The sequence below is a fragment of the Harpia harpyja genome, chromosome Z, assembly GCF_026419915.1.
Source record: "Harpia harpyja isolate bHarHar1 chromosome Z, bHarHar1 primary haplotype, whole genome shotgun sequence".
Taxonomy (NCBI): domain Eukaryota; kingdom Metazoa; phylum Chordata; class Aves; order Accipitriformes; family Accipitridae; genus Harpia; species Harpia harpyja.
This window is the reverse complement of record NC_068969.1, coordinates 105,667,907-105,688,099: the sequence shown is the minus strand read 5'-3', so window position 1 is coordinate 105,688,099 and position 20,193 is coordinate 105,667,907. Positions and strand designations below refer to the sequence as shown.

At 64.1% G+C, this 20,193-nt stretch overlaps 1 protein-coding gene across 1 annotated transcript; it reads right to left on the bottom strand.

Moving 5' to 3' along the window:
- Positions 1-584: 584 nt before the first annotated feature.
- Positions 585-12,164, bottom strand: NPR2 (natriuretic peptide receptor 2). The gene is made up of 22 exons (XM_052778416.1): positions 11,369-12,164; positions 6,290-6,489; positions 6,092-6,205; positions 5,679-5,814; positions 5,493-5,587; positions 5,278-5,410; positions 5,095-5,179; positions 4,861-4,981; positions 4,387-4,461; positions 4,144-4,221; positions 3,899-4,003; positions 3,559-3,630; positions 3,323-3,482; positions 3,086-3,241; positions 2,837-3,005; positions 2,590-2,736; positions 2,284-2,407; positions 2,086-2,154; positions 1,824-1,998; positions 1,635-1,733; positions 1,448-1,539; positions 585-1,279 (listed from the first exon to the last, which is right to left on the bottom strand). The coding sequence occupies exons 1-22, from the start codon at positions 12,147-12,149 to the stop codon at positions 1,217-1,219; spliced, it is 3,249 nt and encodes a 1,082-aa protein (XP_052634376.1). The 5' UTR covers positions 12,150-12,164; the 3' UTR covers positions 585-1,216.
- Positions 12,165-20,193: the final 8,029 nt, after the last annotated feature.

Sequence of the window (20,193 nt, the reverse complement as noted above, 5' to 3'; positions counted from 1 at the left end):
TGGGCACTGGGAGGGGGAGCACCACGTCCCTGGCATCCCCTTCCCAGCAGGGCCATGCAGCACAGGCGTGTGTACAGCCTCCAGCCCCTTCTGCAAGTCACTGTTGCCCCAGAACACGTTACGGCCCCAAGCCTCCCTCCTTGGGCACGGAGGGAGAACCCCTGGCACAGCCCCGTCCCCCGGGACCACAGCCTCTCCCGGCGCCCCACGGCGGGTGACACGCAGCCCCCGTTCCCGTCCCCAAGCACAGGTGGGTTCCAGTAAGAGGCAGCGGCAGCGCGGCCAGAGCATGAGCTCAGAGGAACGCACTGCAGCCCTCACGCCAAAGCAAACCCCGCCGCTGCGGCCCTGCCTTCCCAGCGCCGTCCCGAACCCTCGCCAGCCGCCGCCACAGCCGCCCTGCACCGGCTGGCTCCCCGTGCCTGGACCCCCAAGCCACGCCGCAGCCGGACCCCCGGGGTACGATGCTCTGGCATGGTCAGGCATCCCCAGCCCAGGCTGAGCTCCATGTTGGGGTCGCCCCCTCGGGCCCCCACCCTGCTTGGCACTCTACGGCAGAGCAAAGCAGAGGTCAGGGGACGGAGGGATTTGGGGAAGTCTGTATTTCAACAAAATAGTTTGCAGTGATTCCTATATTTACACCTGGGGGAGGGGGGGGCTATTTACATGACCCGGCGGGGCTATGTACAGGGGAGGGGGAGACTGGGGAGGGTGGGAGCCGCGGCATTGAAGCCTGCCCTGGCCAAGGGGTCAGTCCCAGCAGGAGCCCCCATTTCCCACCCCCCGGGGAGGGGGTGACAGGGCCACAACTTCTGCCAGCGGCCAGGTACTGAAAAGAGACGGCAAAGTGCCCTGCGGGGCAGCCAGGCCCCGGGAGCGGCTCAGAGCCAGCTGAGCCGTGGGGGAGAGGGCAGGGGCAGCAGGACCCCAGAGGGTGGGGGGGATATGGGGTCTCCCCCGGTCTGGATTGGGGACGGTTCCCCCCCTCCAGCAGAGGCTGTGGGGGGAGGTGGGCTTTGCTGGTGCCGATGGAGGGGGGCAGGCGGTGCCGTGGCCGCTAGCCCCCCCATGCCCGAGCCCTGCTGAAGCAGAGGGGCTGCAGTGGTGGTGGTGAGCTGTGGTGATGGGGGGGGTGCCGGTGCATCCCGGAGGGGGCCAAGCGCTGGGAAGCATGGTGGCCCCATCGGGGTTGGGGGCTCTGCCACTGCCCCCGGGCTCAGATGACTTTGGGGTCTTTCCTCTCGCCCAGCAGCCAGTACGTCCGCATCTTCCCCTTGCCCTGGGGGGCGGAGGGGGGCAGTGAGACCCTCCCCATCCCCAGCACCGCTCCTTGGGTGCTGTCCCCAGCACCAAGGGGGACAAGGGATCCCAGCCCCAACTCAGCCACCCATTGCATGCCCCTGCAGCAGAAAGGGCTGGCACCCCACCGAGGTCCCCGCAGCCTCACCTTCATCTCCACGTCCCCACGCAGCTCCAGCTCAAAGCAGCCAAACTCATCCAGGACTTCCTTGGTGGTGGACGAGACATGGATCTTCAGGGCTGGGTGGCACAGAGGGGCAAAAGGGACATGGCTGGGTCTGGGATTGTGGCACGACCCGTGGCACTCGACCCCGGCTGCCAGCCTTGTGGCTCACCCTGGCCGTTGGACTCCATGCGGGATGCGGTGTTCACTGTGTCCCCGAAGAGGCAGTACCGTGGCATCTTCAGACCCACAACTCCGGCGCACACAGGACCTGCGGGCACAGAGATGCCCGGGGCTGCTGCAGGACGGGCAGGCGGGCGAGCATCCCCCAGCCGCAGCACCAGCCGGCACGGGGGCTCACCAGTGTGTATGCCGATGCGCAGGCGGAGCTGGTCGTTGGGCCGGTGCCGGATCCTGAAGGTTTTGACTGCCTCGAGCAGGGCCAGGGCCATGCGGACAATCTCGCGGGCATGCAGCTTCCCATTGCGCACCGGCAGCCCTGACACCACCATGTAGGCATCCCCAATGGTCTCCACCTGTGGGGTCAGGGAGAATGGGTACACCCCGGGCTCCCTACTGCCTGCCTCACTTCAGGGGGCTGCACTTGCTCACCCTCCCCTCACCTTGTACACATCAAAGTTGTCGATGATGGCATCGAAGCAAGTGTAGAGATCGTTCAGCAGCGTCACGACCTGGATGGAGGAAGGGTGCGTGTGGGGCTGGGAGCAGACATGTCTCCCCAGCCCCACGGATGGCACTGCCAGGGCGTAAGCCCCTCTGCCAGCCCTGCAGGGGGGCTGTCCCGCAAGCCCTGCTCTCACCTGCATGGGGGTGCTCTCCGCCGAGAGGGCGGTGAAGCCCACGATGTCGCTGAAGTAGATGGTGACGCTGTCGAAAGCCTCGGCCCGCACCGTCTCCCCGCGCTTCAGCTGCTCCGCTACGGAGCTGGCGAGGACAGGGGGGGATGGTGGTGGGCTCCCACCCAAAACCCCCGGTTCCCCCTGCATCCCTTGCCCTACACCAGCATGGAGAGCCGGCAAGGGACCCCATGCTTGCATGGCAGTGGGTGCACGCTGACCCCATGCCAACCCCCAGACCCACACGCTCCCGTCTCTGCCCCCTCTCACTGAGGCAGAATCTGGTAGAGGAGGTTCTCCGCCTTGCGCTTCTCCTCCAGGTAGGCCTGCGTCCGCTCCTCCACCAGCTTCTCCAGGTTGTTGGCGTACTGCTCCATGCGCGACAGCAGGTTGTCCAGGATGCTGGTGCTGCCCTCCCTGCCGGAGTGCAGGCAGCTGTCCCCGCGGGAACAGATACCCCCCAACCACTGTCCCCGCTCCCACCCAGGGCCACCTTCCCCACTCGCCAGCCACCTACTTGTTGAATCTACGGATGAAGATCTTGATCTGGCTGAAGTCAGGGCGCTCGGCTGGCTCCTGTGCCCAGCAGCGCTCCATCAGCACTGCCAGCTCCTCACTGTGCACCCCGATGTCGATGGAGGGGCGGAAGAAGGGCTTCTGGCTGTTACGCACCTTCTGCACAATCTCTGCCGGGGGGTGGCTGCTGGTGAGTACCGGACCTCCCCAGTAGGGATGGGACCACCCCACACTTGCCCCTCACGCTCACCTTTGGGGCTCAGGTCCATGCCCTCGATGTAGAAGGGGCCATTGCGCAGGGCGACCTCCTGCACGATGATGCCAAAGCTGTAAACATCGGCTTTCTGCATGCCCGGGGTGGGCAGGCGCCCCTTCTGCAGCAGCTCCGGGGCTGTCCACAGCTTCTCTGGTGGGACACAGCCGTGGGGTGGTGAGGCAGGGCCACCCTGTTCCCCTGGTCCCCCGGTCCCCGGCAGTGGGCACTCACTGGCATAGAGGGCATGCGTGTCCTCGCCGTCACAGGGTGAGCGGAAGCTGGCCAGCCCGTAGTCTGTGATCTTCAGCACGAAGCGGCTGTCCACCACGCAGTTGGATGACTTGAGGCTGCCGTGGTGGCCGATGATGCTGTTGTGCAGAAAGGCCATTCCCTGGGACAGATGGATGCAGTGAAGCCGGCATCCCTCAGGCACCTGCCCCAGCCCTTTGTGCCCCTCGCTTGGGTACCTTGACAATGTCGTTGATGAGGGAGTAGCGAAACATCCAGTCCAGGTTGATGCTCTCGTTCTCCAGGACATCCTGGGACAGCACATTGAGTGGACCCCGCCAAGCACCCCGGGGATGGTGGCACCAGCACCAGCCTCACCAAGCACCCAGCTGCAGGGGGGCTCTGCAGCTCCCACCCCCTTCCCTCCCCTGGCCTCTGACGCCTGTTTGGGCAGGTCTGCTGCGAGTCCTGTGGGGCTCGGGTGGCCACCAGCATCTACAGCCCTGTCCTCAACACCCAGCCCAGCCAGGTCACCAGGAGTGTGTGTGCGTCACCCACGGTGCCCCCAAGCCCCCCTACCTGCAGGCTGCCCCGCGGGCAGTACTCAGTGACAATGCAAATGTTGGGGGGGTCAATGCATGCCCCAATGAAGCGGGTCAGGTGGTTGAACTGGATGTCCCGCATCTGGAGGTGGAAGCAGAGCCGAGATGGGCTTGAGGTCAGAGGGGACAGGCTGCTGCTCCCACCAGCCCCCCTCCCACTGCTAGAACCAGCCTCTGTACCCCCAAGCAGGGTGCCCACCCCAGCCCAGACCCCAAACCTACGTGTTTCAGCTCAAAGAGCACCTGCCGCGTCAGCTCGATGCGCTTCTTGTTGATGTGCTTGATGGCCACCACGTTGCCCTGGGGTGCCAGGGAGGGGGAAGAGGTCAGTGCCCACTGGGCAGATTTGGGGGAAGAGACAGGGTGGCAGCATCCCATAGGTTGGGGGTGCAGCCAAGGGGGAGCACTGCAACAGGGCTGGGGGCTTTCGGGGGGAGGGCTCAGCTCCCCACCTGCCGCACTGACCTTGAAGTGGCCGGTGTTGGCGAAGATCTGGTACTTGCCATGGGTGGTCATCAGGGAGCCGTAGCTGGAGCCACGCTGCAGGGAAGGAGGGGGTTAGGGATGGGGACCCTGGGGCAGGGGGTGACAGGCACCGGTGGAGCAGGGCTGGGACACCCAGGGGTGTGCAGGGAATGGTGCAGGACAAGCTCTGCAAGATCAGGACAAGTTCTGCACACTCTGTAGGGAGGGTGAAGACTATAAGATGAGGTATGGTGTGCTGCAGGGGATGTAGGGGATGAATCAAGAGTGTGTCTGCAGGGGATGGAGGGTCATGCAGGGGATGGATGTAGCATGGCTCTATAGAGGATGGAGAGCTATGTAGGGGATGGAGGGCCATGTAGGCGATCAACAAGGGAGGAGTGTCACGCAGGGAGGGAGGGCAGCACAGGAGCAGGGGCAGGAGGAGGGTGGTGCCCCAGGGCTGGCAGCTCTCACCAGGGACAGCGTGAGCCGGCTGCCCGCTGCCTTGTGATACCGCTCAGGGCTCCCAAACTGCAGCTCATCCCAACGGATCCTCCAGAGCATGCTGGCAAGCTCCTTCTCCAGCATCAGCTTCCTGGGGGGCACATGGGGGGTCAGGCCCCCATACGCCCCTGCTCTGCCTGCCCCAATGCCACAGGCTGAGGGGTGCCTGGTGCCCAGGCAGAGGCTCTCCCAGCCCCAACTGACCTGAAGATGAGGAAGCTGGAGATGCCAAACATGACGAAGGTGAGGCCAGTGCCCAAAGCCACGATGGCCAGCATGGAGAGGGGGGCTGCAGGCAGGAGGGCATGTCAGCGTGGCCCAGCTGGCCACAGGTTCCGCAGCGAAGGGTGCTGGGGACCGAGGGACATGGGGAGCCAGTACACCCACTTTTATCACAGGAAGGGTCATCCACGTCGAAGACACAGGGTGGGTTGTCCAAGGGGGGGGCCCCCTTTACCCAGGGGATGGGTCGTCCCAGCCAGTGGATCTGCTTCTCCACGCCTGAGTAGTGTCCCACCACCTACAGCAGAGAGAGCTGAGGCCCCCCCAGCATCCCGTCCCCCAGTCCCGGGTACCAGCAGGATCCCGCTGCCAGCCCCCACCTCGTACTGCCCGCTCTCAGGGTCACCCATGGCCCATAGGTTGAAGTCAGTGTCCCGGTCATTGTTGCTGTCCATGCTCACCAGCCCCGTCACCCCTGTGGGAGAAGCAAGACCGAGGTGGGACAGGGACCAGGTTCCACTGCCCTTGTGGCACCCGCAGCCCAGCTGTCCCTGTCCCGCCATTACCCTGGAACTTGCGGTCACGCATCTTCTCGATGATGTGGGTGGCGTTTTTCTTGGAGCCGCCCTCCTGCAGGGTCTCGTTCAGCACCATGGCGTACAGCAGCATCCCGTCATAGAAACACCCCGCCACCAGGTTCATCTGCCGGGGGGACCTTAGCACATCCACGGCCACGCGCGCAGGAGCACCCCAGCCCCAGGACCCCCACGCCGGGGCCACGCACCCACCCACTGCCCCATAACCCTACACCGGAGCCAACAAGCACCCTGCGGGGACGGCAGTGCCCATGGCTGTTCCCACCAGGGATGGCCCCTCTGGCATTGCCTGTGGCCGTGTCCCACCCTCTGCATCCTGGTGAGGTGCCACAGCCCGACGTGGAGGGTCCCCACTGCCCCATCACGCAGGCGGACTCACTCACCAAGGAGTAGTTGAGCTGCACCCCGAATTTCTGCTTAGCTCGCAGGATAAGCTGGGTTTGGAAGTGCTGGTACTCGGGGTTTTGGGGCTCATAGTAGGTGATCACCAGCACCATCTGCAACAGAGCACAGCACCCCGGTTCACACACCAGGGCCAGGCTGGGGAGGTCCCCGTCCCCAGGCAGGCGGGCACAGCTCACCTGGAAAGCTTTGCGCAGCCCCGAGTCCTGCCCTGGGCTCTGCTGCCAGGGCTTGAAGGGGTCGCGGGAAGAGTCACCCCGCAGGCTCTCCCCAAAGACATCCAGGTAGAAGAAGACATAGTCGCCATTGGTGAGGTTCTCCCGCTGCGCCAGCTGCATGATCTGCCGCAGCATCTCCGGCGGTCCGCAGAGATACACCACTGCCAGCGGGACGTGGGGCGTCAGGGGGGCGATGCCATCCCACCCCACCCCGGGACACCCCAGCCAGTTGTGGGACGGGATGCTTTCCCTTGGGGCGATGGAGCAGAGCCACCCTGGGGGCACGCTTTGTGGCTGCGGGGAGGATGGAGCAGGCAGACGGGGCAGTGCTTGGCTCACTGCCTTCTGATGCCACGTGCCCTGTGGCCACAGAGCCTGCTCAGCCCCACCACTCTCGCTGGCCCTGACCCACCCTTGCCCCATCAGCCACCTCGGGCTGAAGGGGGAAAGGAGAACAGGGGAACCCTTGCTCCAAAATATGAGGCAGACACCCCACGCACAGACCCCACACACCCTGCTCCAGCACCCACACACACCCTGCTCCAGCAAAAGCCATCCCCGGCATCAGGTCCCCAGCTGCTCGCCGGGGGGGGGACTGGGGGGGCCGGGAGAGGCGTCGGAGCCGTGCGCCAGAGGCCCCTGGGGAACCCTGGCTGGGGAACGGGACAAACCCATGTTTGGGTTCGCGGCCGGCCGGCCGTGCGGCAGGAATGCGCAGGTTCCCGGATTCCAGCACCTTCGGCGGCCGCCGGCGCTAATTGGAAACAGAGCATCTCGCTGGTGCGACCCACGCAGCAAGGGGGTGTCCGGGCCCCGGCCAGCCGCCCCGCATGCCCCCACCCGCTGCTGGGGGCTCCGCCAGACCCGACGGGATGCCCACCCGGGTGCTAAGCGGGGAGTGGCGTGGGGCTGCCACGGGGCACCACGGGCCGTGGGGACGGGCACCCGAGACTGTCCGAAACCCCCCCAGGCAGGGGCCCTCCCCTGCCCTTTCTGAGGATCCTGCCACTGCCTCCTCCCTCCCCCCGGAAAACCAGGGCCCCCGCTCCAGCCAGCCTGGCTGGGAACCCGGGATTGAGCAATGGAGGAGGAGGAGGCGGTGGGGGGTGCTGGAGGAATGTCACGCTCGGGCGCCGGCCCCGGCACGCAGCCCTTCTGCATGGGGCCCGGGGCCCCGGCTGGATCCGGAGTGCAGGGAGGGCTGGGGACAGCAAGGAAGCCCCTCACCCTGGGGTAAGGTCCCTGCTGCTGGAGGGCAACCCGGCCATGCAGGCAGCAGGGCTGACAGGTTCACCCACGGGGGCAGCGAGGCAGCCCACGGGTGGGAGAAGAAACCCAGCACGGGCACGGGAAACCCACAGTGAGGTGTGGAGCGGCTCCTGGGCACAGGGGAGAGGGAAATCACAGAAGCTTGGGCTGTGCGTGAGCAAAAGCCCGTTTCAGGGTCTGAAATGATTTCCCTCTGAGTGCTGCAATACCTCAGATAAACACTCCTGACTTGCCCTACTTCTCTAGTCCCGCACCCAGAAATGTGCCGTCCCCACATTTCTTGGCCAGGACAGGCAGCTCAGCATCCCCACAGCATGCGGAGGCAAAGCGTCCCCCCATGGGGACACAGCATGGGTCCCTCCCCACGCCATCGCAGGCACCAGAAAAAGGCAGCCCGTGGCACCACACGGGCTGGGGGGCCACAACAGCTGGTGGCAGATGGTGGGACACCCCAGGCAGCCAGCCCCCACGGCAGCGTCGGCAAAAGCCCGCCTGGTCAAAGGCTACCCGCCTGGTCAAAGGCTACCGAGCAAAGGGATCGATGGCGCCTGGACGGCTCCCCAGGGACAGGTTGCAGGAGCCACAGAGAAGGAAAGGGTCAACGCTCGGGGCTCTCCATGACACTAGCAGCTGCCTCCAGCTGGCAGCCTTCTGCCTGGCCAGCAGCACCCCTGCCTGCTCACGCACCCCCCTCCAGGGGACAGTGAATGGCCACAGGCAGCCCCAGCGTCACTGAGGACAAGGGGAACAGGATCCCAGGAGGCTAGGGTGCATGCTGCCCCCAGGCATTTATTTAGGGGGTGCCCATGATGGACGAGGCAGAGTGCACGGCCCCAGCAGACAGGCAGGACTCCGAGCGTGCAGACGGGGTGGCAGGACACTGCCTGACCTCTGCATGACGGAAGATAAACCTGAAGTGAGGGCGAATTCCGGTTTTGGGCAGCAAATCCCTGCAAATCCCAGTTTCGAGCAGCCCCACCAGCACAGGGCACTACAGCGCAGAGACCCTCACCCTGGCCAGGTGGCCATCCCACGCCTGGGGGGATTGTGGGGGGTGACGACCAAATGCACTCCCATCCCAGCAGCAGCACCCAGCCATCTCCCCAGGCAGGGGACCTGGGCTTTGCAGGCAGATGCTCCGGTAATTCCCTCAACCACAGCTCTAATTATATCAGCGCTTTTGCAAGTGGCAGGAGAGACGTGGGCCCCTGCACGTCGCCCAGGCACCGGTGAGGGGGCAATGGGAAATGCGAGGTGGCTGTACACGGGACGGGATGATGCACCCACATCCTCCCCATTCCCGCTCTTTAAACAAGCTGTGAATGTCAGGGATCGGCAGCATTGGGGGCACATGGTGGGGCAGGGAAGCGGCTTTCCCCAGGAAAGGTTTACCAAACTCCTGCCCACCAGCTGGGAGAAGGAAGGTGACATGAAGAGGGATGACATGTGGTGTCATTGCAAGGCACGGACATGGATGTGGCTGCAACCGAAGCTCCTGCTTCCTTCTCCACACCACGCCATGCAGGGGTGGGCATCCCGGGACAGCCTTGCAGGGTCCCCACTCCCTGTCCCACACCCCCAGGTTATGAAAGCACCTAACATCGGCATCGCAGCCCTGAGCACCCGTCCCCGTAGGGCCAAGCACTCAGCCCCACACCCAGCCCCCATCTCTGGGCTGTGACCAGAGGGGCCCAGACTCCCCTGCATCCTGGCTCAGAGGGCCACCAGGTCTCTGCCCACGCCTGACCTCCTCCCCCAGCAGCCATGCTTCAGGAGGGATTGATTCCCATCGGGGTGATTTACGGCACCAAGCCGGAAACATTGACAGGAATAGCTGATTTTAGCCTTTTTCCCTGCACGGACTTTTGCCCCCGCCCCACGTGAAGCTCCACACCCCCACGGCTGGTGATGGCACACGCAGGGAGCTTCCATCCCAGCTCCTCGGCCAAGGAAACAAGAGGCGCAGCCACAAGCTGCTCAGCTCCCACAGCCCTCCATGGGATGCCCAGCCCCATGGACCCAGCCCCACCGGCCTCACTCCCTGGGGAACTTGGTCCAGCACCCCAAAGCACCCCAGCCACACGCCCCCAGCCTGGTCCCACGCAGCCTTGGCCACATCTCCTGCTGGCCCATCTGGCTCCACTCGTCCCAGCTCGATGTCCTTCTTAATGACACAGCATCTCAGGATCCATTAAGAAGCATCGCGGAGCGGCTGGCTCCGGGATCGATACACCCCGCTCATCAATAATGGAAGAGCATCAGGCTGCCCTTGCTCTCCAGCTGCCTCCGTAAGCCCCTCCATTTCCTCCCGCTCCCGATATAGCCGCTCTCCTGGGGCACTCACAAGGCACCAAATTGATTTATCCCTCCATCAGCAGGGTGGGGCCATCCCCAGCCCTGTCCCCAGGGCGCAGCAGGGACAGGCACAGCCTGGGGCACTCAGCTGCCAGCCTGGGGGGCTCTGCCCCAGCATGGCACTGCCGCCTCGGCCTGTCGGCACCAGGCTGCTCTGGGCATGTAACCACAGCCGGCGCTGCCCTTCAGACGGCCACGTCCACACCATCACCTTCAGCCTCCGAGGAGGTGGCTGGTTCCCACCTGCCCCCAGGGACACCCTGATCTTGCTTACACAGAGGTTAGGGTGGCCCCAGTGCCCCAAACACCACGCGTCACACCAAGGGGAGGGTCTGCCCTGGCTCTCCCCCAGCACAGTGTGACTGGGCTGGGGGGCAGGGAGGGGGACCCCGTGGCCCCCCACCCTGCCCTGGACCCACCCACTGGCACTGGGGTGGCCCAGGGGTCTCATGTCCTGCCTTGTCCCCCGTGCACCCACCTCCCCATGCAGGTCCTGCTGCTCCCCCCGCCCCACCGTGACAAAATGTGCTCACCCCTCACTGTGCCCTACGGACAACTCGCTTTGCCCACCCTTCCCCATGCCCCACATGGGTCCCACTGTGCCCTCAGCCCATCCTCTTGCCCCACACGGGTCCCACTGCGTTCCAAGCCCCTCCCTGTGCCCCACACGGGTCCCGCTGTGCCCCTGGCCCCTTGCCATGCCCCACATGGGTCTCACTCTGCTAACCCCCTGCTGCACCCCACATGGGTCCCACCATGTCCTTGGCCCTCTGCTGTGCCCCACATGGGTCCTGTTGTGTCCTCAGCCCCTCACCACACCCCACACAGGTCCCGCTGTGTCCTCAGACCCTCATGGTGCCCCACAAAGGTGCCACTGTCTCCTGGGTCTGTTGCTGCACCCCACACAAATCCCACTGTGTCCCCGTCCCCTTGCTGTGCCCCACACGGATCTCACTGCCCTCTCAGCCCCTTGCTGTGCCCTTCATGGATCTCAGTGGCCCCCTGTCCCCTTGCTGTGCCGCAGATGGGTCTCACTGCCCCCCTGACGCCTTGCTGTGCCCTGCGTGTGCTCCACAGCACCCCCATCCCCTCGCTGCACCCCAGACAGGTCCCACCACACCCCCAAGCCCCTTGCTATACCCTCTGTGTGCCACACCGCACCCCCGTCCCCCCACCTGTGCCGCAGACGGGTCCCACCGCACTCCTGTCCCCTCACTGTGCCCCACACGGATCCCACAGCTTCCTCAGCCCCTCGCTGCGCCCCACGGAGGATTTTATCCCCTCCCCTCCCCGAGCCCTGGGCGATTCCCCCCCGCGGGGAGCCCCCTCCGCTCTCCCCCCCCACCCCTCCTCCCCGGGGCGCTCAGCCCTGTCCCCCGCGACCCCCCCCCCCCCACGCCGCGCCGCCCCACGCACCGCGCCCGTTGGCCTTGATGAAGTGCACGGCGGTGTCGGGGCCGCCCTCGTCGGGGGAGTAGATGTGGTGGCGGACGGTGAGGTTGCTGCCGTCCTGCAGCTCCTGGTAGACACCCTCGACGGTGAAGTAGTAGGGTCGGTCGTCGGTCTTGCGGTCCACGTAGAGGAGGACGGCGCGGGTGCTCCAGTTGAAGTGGGCGTGGAGGTGGGAGACGAAGGCACCCAGTTTGGGGGCCGAGGGCCCGGTACGCACCGTCGTGCTGTAATGCTCCCGTTTGCGGCTGAAACCGGCCGCCACCGCCCCGCCGGTGATGAGCGGCAGCCGCCAGTGCGAGGCGAAGCGCCCCACGGAAGCGGCGGGGTAGACGCAGCCCGGCCCGAAGAGGACGTCGGGGTCGTGGTAGAGCTTCAGGTCCACGGCGTTGAGCGGTGCCACGTACTCGGAGCAAGCGCCCTCCAGCTCCGAGCTCATAAACTCGACGCGCACCGAGAAGGGCCGCGGCAAGAGCGGCGGTTCGCCCCGCTCCAGCGCTTCCAGCGCCAGGCTCAGCGCCGGCCCCACGCGCGGCCAAGCCCACGCGTAGCTCACGTTACGCTCCGGCAGTACCACCGCCACCGTCAAGTTAGCCACCGTCCCGTCGGGGGTCGCCGCCGCCCGCCGCCTCCCCCCGCCTTCCCCTCCTCCTCCTCCTCCTCCTCCTCCTCCCGCCACCGCCGCCGGTACCGGCAGCAGCAGCAGCAGCAGCAGCAGCAGCAGCGGCAGCGGCAGCCGCGGAGCCATGGGCCGCGCTGGCTCCTCCGCCCCGGCCGCCGCCCGCGGCTCCTGCGCCCCGCCGCGCCCCCCCCCCCCCCCCCGCCCGCCCCGCCGCCTGCGCCCTCCCCCGGGCGGCACCGCCCCGGGCCGGCCAGCGCCCTCTGCCGCCGTTCCCCGGCCGGCCGGCCGGCACGGGGATGGGCGGCACCGCGGCGGGGCGGCGGGGAATTGGGGAGGGGTGTTCTGGGGGAGGCCCGGTGGGAGGGTGCGGGGGTTGCTCGCCTTCTGGGTGTCCCCCGGTGGAGGGGTTGGGGAGGGGCTCTGGGGTCCCCAGTGCGGGGGTCCCGGTTGGCAGGGGTTGAGGAGGGGGTGCCTGGGTTCTAGGGGGTCCAGGAGGCGGGTTGGGGAGGGGGCATCCGCGTTCGGGGTGTCCCCAGTGGGTGAGGGATTGAGGAAGGGGTACGCCGGTTCTGGGGAGGTCCAGTGAGGAGGGGTTGGGAGGGGGCATCGGGGTTCTAGGGGGGCCCAATGGCCGGGGATTGGGGAGCGGATGTCCCATTCTGGGGGTCCCCACCGGCTGGGGATTGGGGAAGGCCCTTGGCAATGGGGTGCAGGGTGTGTGTGTGAAGGGGCCTCGGCAAAGAGGTGCCCTGGGGAGGGGTGTCCCCAGTGGGGGGGTGTGGTGTGAGGAGGTACACAGCTGTGGGGTGCAGCCAGCTGATAGGGGAGATGACATCCTCGGTGTACATGTCCCCATCAGGGATTTTGGGGACGTCTTGGGCTGTGGGGTACAGGGGGAGTCAGGCTCTGGGGAGGGGGTGCCTGGGATTTGGGTGCCCCCTTTGTGGGGACATCCAGTGCCCTGGGTGTGGATATCCCCACTGAGGGCACGGGGGGAGGTTGGGGAGGTCCCTGGGGATTTGGGATGCAGGGGAGCAACTGCGGAGTCGGGCTCCGAGAATCAGGATGCCCTGGGGATCCAGATGTCCCTGGTACCCAGGACGTCCCCCCAGCAGTGGAGAGTGCAAGTGGGGAGCCATGCCACAGGGATCTGGTGTCCCTGCACAACACATGGCCTGGCCGACGTGGGCGAGCAGGGGGGCTAAGGGCAGGGGATGCCAGGGGGGCTGGAGGCAGTGGGCATGTCACCACTGTGGGTTTTAAGGCTCCAACCCCTCTGCTGTGGGGCACAGGCCTGTGGGGTGGTGGGGTAGAAGGGTGGGGGGCTGCGAGGGGAGCAGAGGGGCCGGGGGACAGCCCGTGGAGCACAGGGGAGCACTCTGGCGCAAGGGCTGGCTATGGGGCAGGGAGCCCTGCACAACCCCCAGAACGCCATGGGGCTGGGATAACCCGGGCAGAGCGGGACTGCTGGTCCTCCCTGGGGATTTGGGGAAGGACCCAAGAGGATGCCAGCCCCGGCTGCCATGGGGGGCTACCCCAGCCCGGGGAGACACGGAGGCGCTCTGCATTTGCGGGAGGGGGGGCCTCGGTGGGGCAGGGGGGTCTCAGCGGGGGCAGCGTGCCTGCGGTGCATTCCTCACATTCCCAGCCTGCTGCCTGCTCCCATCGGGCGGGAGAGGGTTGGGGGGGGGGTGGGTGTTGACAGCCCCTGCCCCACAGCTCTGGGGGGCTGCATGCGTGCGGAGGAGCGCAGGGGGGAGTCCAGTGGCTGCACGGGGACCCCGCGGGTCTTGCTGGTACCGCTGGCCCTGCAAGGTCCCTCGGGGATCGGATGCGTGAGGGATGCTGCACTGAGCGGCAGGCAGGGGGTCCCTGTCCCCTCCTGGGATTTGGGGCAGGCCACCAGAGCAGAGCAGTGCTGCAGGCATGGCACCCCAGGGTGCCCCGACACCGATCCCTCCGTAGCTGGGGCTGCCGGGAATCTCTGAAAAATCCACTGCCCCTCTGGCTGTCCCTGCTGGTGCCACTGCGGGTGTCCCCACCATGAGTGACACGTCCTTCCCATCGCAGGGTCATGGAGCTCGGCTCATCCAGCCCGGCACAACCCGAGCCGTGGGGGGGATTGGGTTGCCGGCTATAAATACCCCGGTCCGGTGGCGGTGCGGAGCCGGCAGCGGTTCCTGAGCTGGAGGACCGTGCTGCCGCAGGACGGTGAAATCCAACCAGCAGCAAACATAGGCGAGAAAGGAGAAGCTGGAAGGGTGTGGAAGAGCTTCGCTGTGGCGGTGGGCACGGTGGGTCAGTGATGGTCCCACCGGGGACCACAGCCTCTGCAAAATCCCCCCTGCTGCCCGGGGCTTACGGGAGCTGATGGTACCAGGTCCTGTCCCTCCGTGTGCCCCCGCAGACCAGCCCCGGGGCTTGTGTCCTGCGCCACGGTGGCATCTCCGAGCCTTGGGCTGGGCTCACTCGGTGGCACAGTCCAGGGTGCAGCGGGGGGCAAAGGCGCTGGCAGCAGCCTGGGTGGGAAAAGCCTTCTCCGATCTGTCCTCTCCCTGCCTGCAGCGGGCAGGGAGCAGGCAGCGAGTCTCTTGTCTGGGAGGTGGTGATGCTCTCGCAGGACCTGCCGCTGGCAGGATGCAGCCGCCGGAGGCAACGACCCTGGCAAATTAAAAAAAACCCACGAGATGTGGGGGGAAAAAAGCAGAGTGGGGGTGGAGGGAGCATGGGGGCAGCCTGGGGGGGGACTTGCTGCAGGCGGGATGGGGTGCATGAAGTGTCCGGCGGGGGCTGTGAGTGCCGGGGTGCCCCATGTTTGTGTATGCAATGCCAGCAGAGGGGGCCCGGTCACCGCTGCCTGTGCACCGTACACCATACACCCCTACAATCGGGGACATCAGCTACAAGCTACCCGGCTGTGCCTGCTGCCGCTCGGACACCCAGGCAGCCGGAGGGCACGGGGGACAACTGCCCCAGCTCTGCCTCCCTTGTCAGACCGGGGCATCCCCCCATAAGTGCACAGGGTGGGAGAGGAGCTGAGGTGGGGATGGGTTCTTGTGGGGCTTGGTGTGGTTGCTGTTCCCTCAGCCTGCTCCCTGGGGCACGCGGGGCTGGGGCTCACCATGCTTTAGGGTTTCTGTAACTCCGTTTCACCTTCCCTGATCTCACGCTGAGTTTTAGTCTTTCTGCACTTGGCATCCCATGTCTCGGAGCTGACAAGTTTTCTTCCCACAGGGCTGTGCCCAGCACCCTGGTCCTGGTGGTCTGTAGTGGTCCATGGAGGTCTGTGGCAGTCTGTGGTGGTCCACGGTGGTCCATGATGGTCTGTGGCAGTCCACAGAGGTCCGTGATGGTCTGTGGTGGATTGTGGTGGTCCCTGACAGTCCATGGTGGACCATGGTTGTCTGTGGCAGTCCACAGCAGTCCATGGAGGTCCATGATGGTCTATGGTGAACTGTGGCGATCCATGGTGGTCTGTAGTTGTCCATGGCAGTCTATGGCTATCCATGGTGTTCCATGATGGTCTGTGGTGGTCCATGACAGTTCGTGGTAGTCCGTGGCAGTCCAGGGTGGGCTGTGGAGGTCCATGGCAGGACACAGAGTTCCATGATGGTCTATGGTGGACTGTGGTGGTCCATGGTGGTCTGTGCTGGTCCATGGCAGTCCGTAGTGGCCCACAGTAGTCCATGGTGGTCCTCACACTGCACCAGAGTGTGGTGGGCACCAAAGGCACAGCCATGCCCGCCTGCCCTGGGGAGCTCATGCCCATGAGGTTCCCATCTTGTTTTCCATGTTCCCAGTAAGTGAAACCAAGCCCCAGGTCCCCAAAGCTGACGATTGTTTAATTGCTAAAAAATGTTTTTCTACCTCCTGGGGTGCAGCAACATGAGCTAGTGGGCTGCAGGGCCCTGCCAAGCGCCTTCACCTCTGCACTGAGAGTGGGGCCAGAAACCTGTCAGCCTCGGGAGGTGGCTGTAAAGAGCATGGCAGGCACCACAAGTGGGTGCCTGTGGCACGGTTAGCTCTGCTGGGGCCAGGTGAAGGAGTCGTGCAGGCACTGCTGTGCCAGGGCACGTATGGCACTGGGTCACGGGGAGGTCTGGCATGAATGGGCAGCAGCCCCATCCTGCTGGACGCTGGGGGCTGTAAGTGGGGTTGTGAAGGGGGGGGGCACAGAAAGAGGGCCCACTGGGGGTCCCCATCTCCATCCAAGTGGGAGCCAGGGTCCTACTGGGCTCTCCATTCCAAGTGCTGGAGGAGCCACCCCATCCCAAATGGGAGAGGAACACCTCCAGAACGTTGTGGGCAGCTTTGGCCAGGTGGGCACGAAACACAATGGGACAGTTGCAGGCACGCTGGGCGACCTTTGCATGTATGGGCTTCCTGTGCTCCTGCTGTCTGGGAAACCTGAACGGCTCCTTGTTTGGGTTTGGGGTTTGTGTGCCAGTAGTGGAAAAAATGGAGTAGAGACAAATATTTTAAAGGGAAAAATGTGGGTAATGCAGCAGCTGTGTCATCTCCCTTGTTGAGGGCAGGGGCTGTCCCAGTGTGTCCGTGGGGACAGCCTCCAGCACCCACACCTCTCCGTGCTTCAGACCCAGAGTGAGACCCTACAAGTGTCCTTGCAGGACACCAGGACAGGACTTGTCACCCATGACCCTCTTCAGGTGGGCACTGCCTGTGCGGAGTGGGAGTACCTGCTGCATTGCTTTCCCCTCCGTCTGCTCCAGGACTCCCAGGCTGTCTACAAGGTGTCCTGGCCCCATGCCCAGGTGGTCTTTTCCACCATGAAGCCACTAGCCATCCATGGCTTTTCCTGTAGGGTGTCCCTAAAGCAGGGTAGCACCCCAGGGTGCTCCCCTGGGTGCCAACCAACAGCCCATGATGCACCAGGGCGGTGCAGGGGGGATCTGCCTTTCTGACCCCAGAGAGAGGCCAGAAAACATCTGCAGGATCCATCCACGACCCAGAAAGCCCCAGTGTCTCCAGGGGCTCTCCCTGTCCCTGCATCCAACTGAAGCATGGTGCCCAGGACAGGTCTGGGAGTCCCCAGGGGCTCCCCAGCACGTCCCAGAACAGTTACATGCCAGGGTCAGCGCCGGTGGCATTGCACTGCCATGGCAAAGTCCTCTCCATCACAGGGTGCCTGGACCCCTGACCTCCCCAGCAGGTCCCCAGGCCCAACAGGCACATGGTACTTTTTTGGCTGGTGTGGCTCCTGCGTGGCCCAGGAATGATCTCCCAGGGTTATTTCTGACTCACAGGACAGGAAACGTTTCGGGGTTTAAGCCGAGCTGAATAATGTGCTCATTTCCTTGTGCCAACTACAAAGCACCTGCTCCAGGGGATTTATGGAGTGCCGGCCTCTCGCACTCACTGTGCGGCTGCCCGCCCGGATGTTTTTATTTTCCTGGGATGGCCAGCAAGTGCCAAGGCCTGTTTTCCTAAACACCCCATGCCCTCCCAGCACGTTTCCTTGGGGGGAGCCTGGGCAGAGCCATGGGCTGCAGCACACGTAGGGTGCTGGGGTGCCAGCGTGGGTGCCAGCACCCTGCCAGGGCTGAGGAGAGTGTGGATGCATGGCTAACCCACTGGTGCCAAAACCTGGCCTGGCACAGAGCAGCCACAGCTGGGATAAATGGCCTGGGAGAGTGCCAAAGTATGGTGGAGAGGGATGGAGCATGGGGGCGAGCAAGGGAGGATGAGACATGTGAGAGAGAGGACAAGAGGGCAAGGGAGCCATGGCGTGGGGCTGCCTGGACTGTGGAGCCCTGCCAGCCACCAGCTGCAGGGAGCAGGCACCCAGCCTGGGGTGGGCAGAGCCCATCCCACAGCTGGGAACCCACAGACACCATCCCACAGCAGACCTGATTCCATGACTGGGGACCCACAGACACCATCCAACACGGGCTTGCAGAGCCCCTGCAAAACACTGCACCCAACCCATGGGGTGGAAACACCCTGTGAGGAGGGTCAGGGTGTGGGTGCCGAGGCCAGGGACACCCATGGGAGATACAGAGCATGCCAGCATGCCTCCCAGCCCATGCTCCTCTGGTGGCACAAAGCTCCATCCAGTGGGCAACCAGCCTGCAGAGTAAGGTGACATCAAGGTCTTCATCATGTCCCCTCTGCTTTGTGCCCTTTTTGGAGCAACAATCTCATTGCTTTAGTCCTGGTAGGGTCAGCTCTGATCCCACCTGTACTTCCAGCCTCTTGGAGCTGTCCCATCTGGCTTACTAGCTGCAGGACGAAGGGTGGAGTGGGCCAGCCGTCATTCCCTGGGTAGCCCTTTTTCCCCCTCCTGTCCACCTTCCCAGCTCCTGGTTGCCCAGCTCTCTGACCCCCCTGCTCACCTCTCCCCAGTGTCTGGCCATTCCAGTGACTGGTGAGCATTCAGGTGAGCAGACATAGCTCAGAGCTGGCATCTACTGCACGCTGCCTGCACGGTGCCCTGGGGGCTCTGAGGCTTGAAGCATCTTCAAGGCACTGGGCAAAGAGAGGTGCCCACATCCCACAGCTGCTCCAGGGCCTGAGGCAGCACCAGGGCATCTCAGCGCAGTGATAAGTTGGGGTTGGGATTTTTTTTTTGCTGTTTAGAGAGAAAATAAAGCACTTGTGGGGAGCAGGAGCCAAGCTCCCCAGTGCCTAAAACAGCAATCACAGCACTTCCTCGGATTTATGGTGTTTGCTTTCACAATGCCAGCCGGGATCCTGTTTGCTTCCTGCTCTGCAGCTGCAGTCCCAGCTGAAGGCTCAGGAGATTCAGGTTTTATAACACTCCTGGATCCTGCCGATGGCAACTTGTCCTGCATCGTTTATTACCCCCGTGCCTCCTGCGGGGCTGGGGTGGGCTGTTGTCACCCCATCCCAGCATCCACCAGCTTGGATGCTCACCCCTGCCTGTCCACGGGGTCTCATCCTCTGGCACCGGGGGCTTGAACAGCAGCTCTGCAGAGGGAGCACCCAACTTTTGCTGGGAGAGCAGGCCAGCAATGCTGTGCCCTCGGTGGGGTGCAGCACCCAGCTCTTCTTGGGCACATCTGAGAGCCAGGCCAGGCCAGGCAGCTGAGTCCTGCTGGGGGCGATGCTGAGACACAGATGTGACCTTCTGTGGGGTCCCAGGATGCTCAAGGCTGGTGACCGCTCCTCACTGGCATGCCTGGACATGAAGTTAGTCCCTGCTGTTGGCCTCTGCCTGATAAACCAAACTGACTGAACTTAGAGTAAGGCACTTCTTCCAGGCCCTACATCCCTTCTGTAGCTCTTCACCAGGTCTCAGCTGTGTCCCTGAGATGTGAGCACCAAAACAGGCTGCCCGCTTTTACTCTCCAGGGCCAAACCTCGTCCAGGATGCACCGGCTAGCACAGCCGGAGAGGGTGTCATCTCCTCCAGGCACAGCATCCCTTGGGTACCTGAGCTGAAGCTCTCAAGCACCGAGTCCAACTCCAGTTGCTGTTTTCCAAGCTACAAGCCCTGTCCTGTACGAAAAGGACTGAAATGCTCTGGAACCCCCACAGGGATTTGTGCTGGGGCCAGGCAGGGGCCCAGGGATGCAAAAGTGGGGGAAGGAGAGCGGCCAGGAGGGGGGAGAGTGGGAGCGACAGGCTGGGAGGGACCACCAGCCCCGACCCCTGATGCACAGTCACAGTGTAGAAGATGCCTTGCTGTCCAGGTCCCTCTGCAACGTGCCAAGGGGTGTCCTCACACCCTTTCCTCCTCCTCTGCATTTACCCAGTGAACCGCTTTGATGAAACACCCAAAGGCCAGGAGTGGGCTGGTAGCTTTAACCCTCTCCTTAGGAAACCAGAAGCAGAAACAGGCTACAGAAATCCTGGGAATGCCTCCCTGTGTCCCCAGTGAAGCAGGGGCAGTGCCCCTCCATACAGCTGAGAGATGCTCTCGCCCCAGATTTTCAGCACCCTTCCGGAAGCCTGGCCAAATCATGTGGGCCTCCAAATGAAACCCACTGCTTTTGTTTAACATTTGCTGTACTCAGTGATGAAATGATGATGGATTATTTCATTGTGGTTACTAGCGTGCCAGACTGCTTTTTCCAAACACACAATAGGAATATTCATTTACTGCTCCAATGACAAACGCTTTTATCCTCTTTCTATAGTAACAACTCTGCACCAAAGGGTGAGTTTCATTTGTCACTGATACACTTCA